Source organism: Rhagoletis pomonella, unplaced genomic scaffold (assembly GCF_013731165.1).
Source record: "Rhagoletis pomonella isolate Grant_MI unplaced genomic scaffold, Rhpom_1.0 Rhpom_scaffold_02709, whole genome shotgun sequence".
In the NCBI taxonomy this organism is placed as follows: Eukaryota; Metazoa; Arthropoda; class Insecta; order Diptera; family Tephritidae; genus Rhagoletis; species Rhagoletis pomonella.
Genome location: NW_023461262.1, coordinates 23960 through 25561, shown reverse-complemented (window position 1 = coordinate 25561; position 1602 = coordinate 23960). Strand labels below are relative to the sequence as shown.

At 34.8% G+C, this 1602-nt stretch overlaps 1 protein-coding gene across 1 annotated transcript; it reads left to right on the top strand.

Moving 5' to 3' along the window:
• The first annotated feature begins 592 nt into the window (after positions 1-592).
• LOC118753649 lies at positions 593-1044 on the top strand. The gene is made up of 2 exons (XM_036488521.1): positions 593-739; positions 843-1044. The coding sequence occupies exons 1-2, from the start codon at positions 631-633 to the stop codon at positions 1034-1036; spliced, it is 303 nt and encodes a 100-aa protein (XP_036344414.1). The 5' UTR covers positions 593-630; the 3' UTR covers positions 1037-1044.
• Positions 1045-1602: the final 558 nt, after the last annotated feature.

Sequence of the window (1602 nt, the reverse complement as noted above, 5' to 3'; positions counted from 1 at the left end):
AACATTTCTAATGCACGTAAATATGTAAATGCAAACATTTTACAGATGAGACTTATAGGCAAATAGTTGCTTCGCAACTCATGAAAGATGAGGAGGGCAACATAAATGAGATGATCTTCTACCCAGCGATGTCGGCCGAAGCGGGTAATAAAATTTATACAAGATCGAGGAAAGAGTTATTTGTATTTCATTTTTATTTTAGAAAATGTCCGACAGGAGCTAACTGGAGTTCCTGAGGATGAAGATTTCATCCCCATAGAAGCTGACAAAGGCGGTAATAAAAACTTACCTTTAATCGAAACAATTTTTACGTAGTTGGCTAGAAGCGCCTGTTAAACTTATGCTCTCACTCATAGAGGAGCTGAGGCCTAAGGTTGGCAAAAGCGTTAAATATAAACCCAAGTTGGCGATGTATAGAGAAATTTCTAATAGGATGGCTGAAAAGGGTTACATGTTCACTGTTACCCAAATTGAAAATAAATTTCGGGACCTCGAAAGGCAGTACAAAAAAACTGTCCTAAACAACAGGCAAAGTGTATATATGAGGCATTTATTGTCAAATTTATTTTAGAGAAGTTTATAATTAACTTGATTATTACAGTGAGCTAAGCCGAATCCTTGGAGAGAAAAATGGGTATCAACCCAGAGTTCGTACTGAACAGCGACGACGTCGAAGGCACTTCACTGGCGCAGTCAACCGTAGAGGAAGCGAGTAACGACTTGGATCGGCCGAATACAGGTATTATTTTTTAACATATATGTATCCACTAACAGCCGGTTTCACCAGCAATTTAAATGGAAAATGATTTTTTATTTTCTGTCAATTTCTACTTTTATTTAAGATGACATCCCGAGCTCTTCGCGCGATGGCCAAAGGAATAAGCGGTTCATCTCGGAAAAATTGGATGAGCTCATAGAAGAAAAGAAAAAGTTCCACTCCGATCTTCTGGATCATTTGAAGAAAAAGGAAGAAGCTCGCGAACAGAGGTCCAATAAAAAAATTTATCTTTTAGAAAAACTTATGAACAAACATTAAAAGAATTAAGTAAGCATATTTCTCTTTGCATATAAATATACATGTATATTAGACTGCATCACCAAAAAAAGTTGCGGTTTTTCCGCCGGGATTACAAAATTTATTATATTTTAAGACGTCCAACAAAATATTTCGGAAAAATATTAAGATTTAAGCGAGCTGGACCGATTTGAAAATACCTCCAAAAATGAGGTTTTTTATGAATAAAAATAGTTTCTTAAAGAAATTTTTGAAAAAAGTCACCTCAGATGACAAATTAGATGAAGCTTAAAAAATCTGCATAAAAATATTTTCAGCGAAATCGTAAGAATGAGATTTTTGATGTTGTTTTTTACTTTTTTCAAAGATTGGTTTACGAAAAACTTGAATAACTGGGCCAAAAATGTTCTGATTTAGACTTATGGGATCTCAGTAGAAACGTATTTTCACACTGTTTTTATTGCTGGCCAAAAAAAAACGTCATTCGCGTCCCATCTTGTTTTTTCGAATACCAACACATCTTAATTCAACTTTGAATGACGTTCGTTCATTCTACCTTTCTCTTCCATCCTTTGAATGAGTTTATT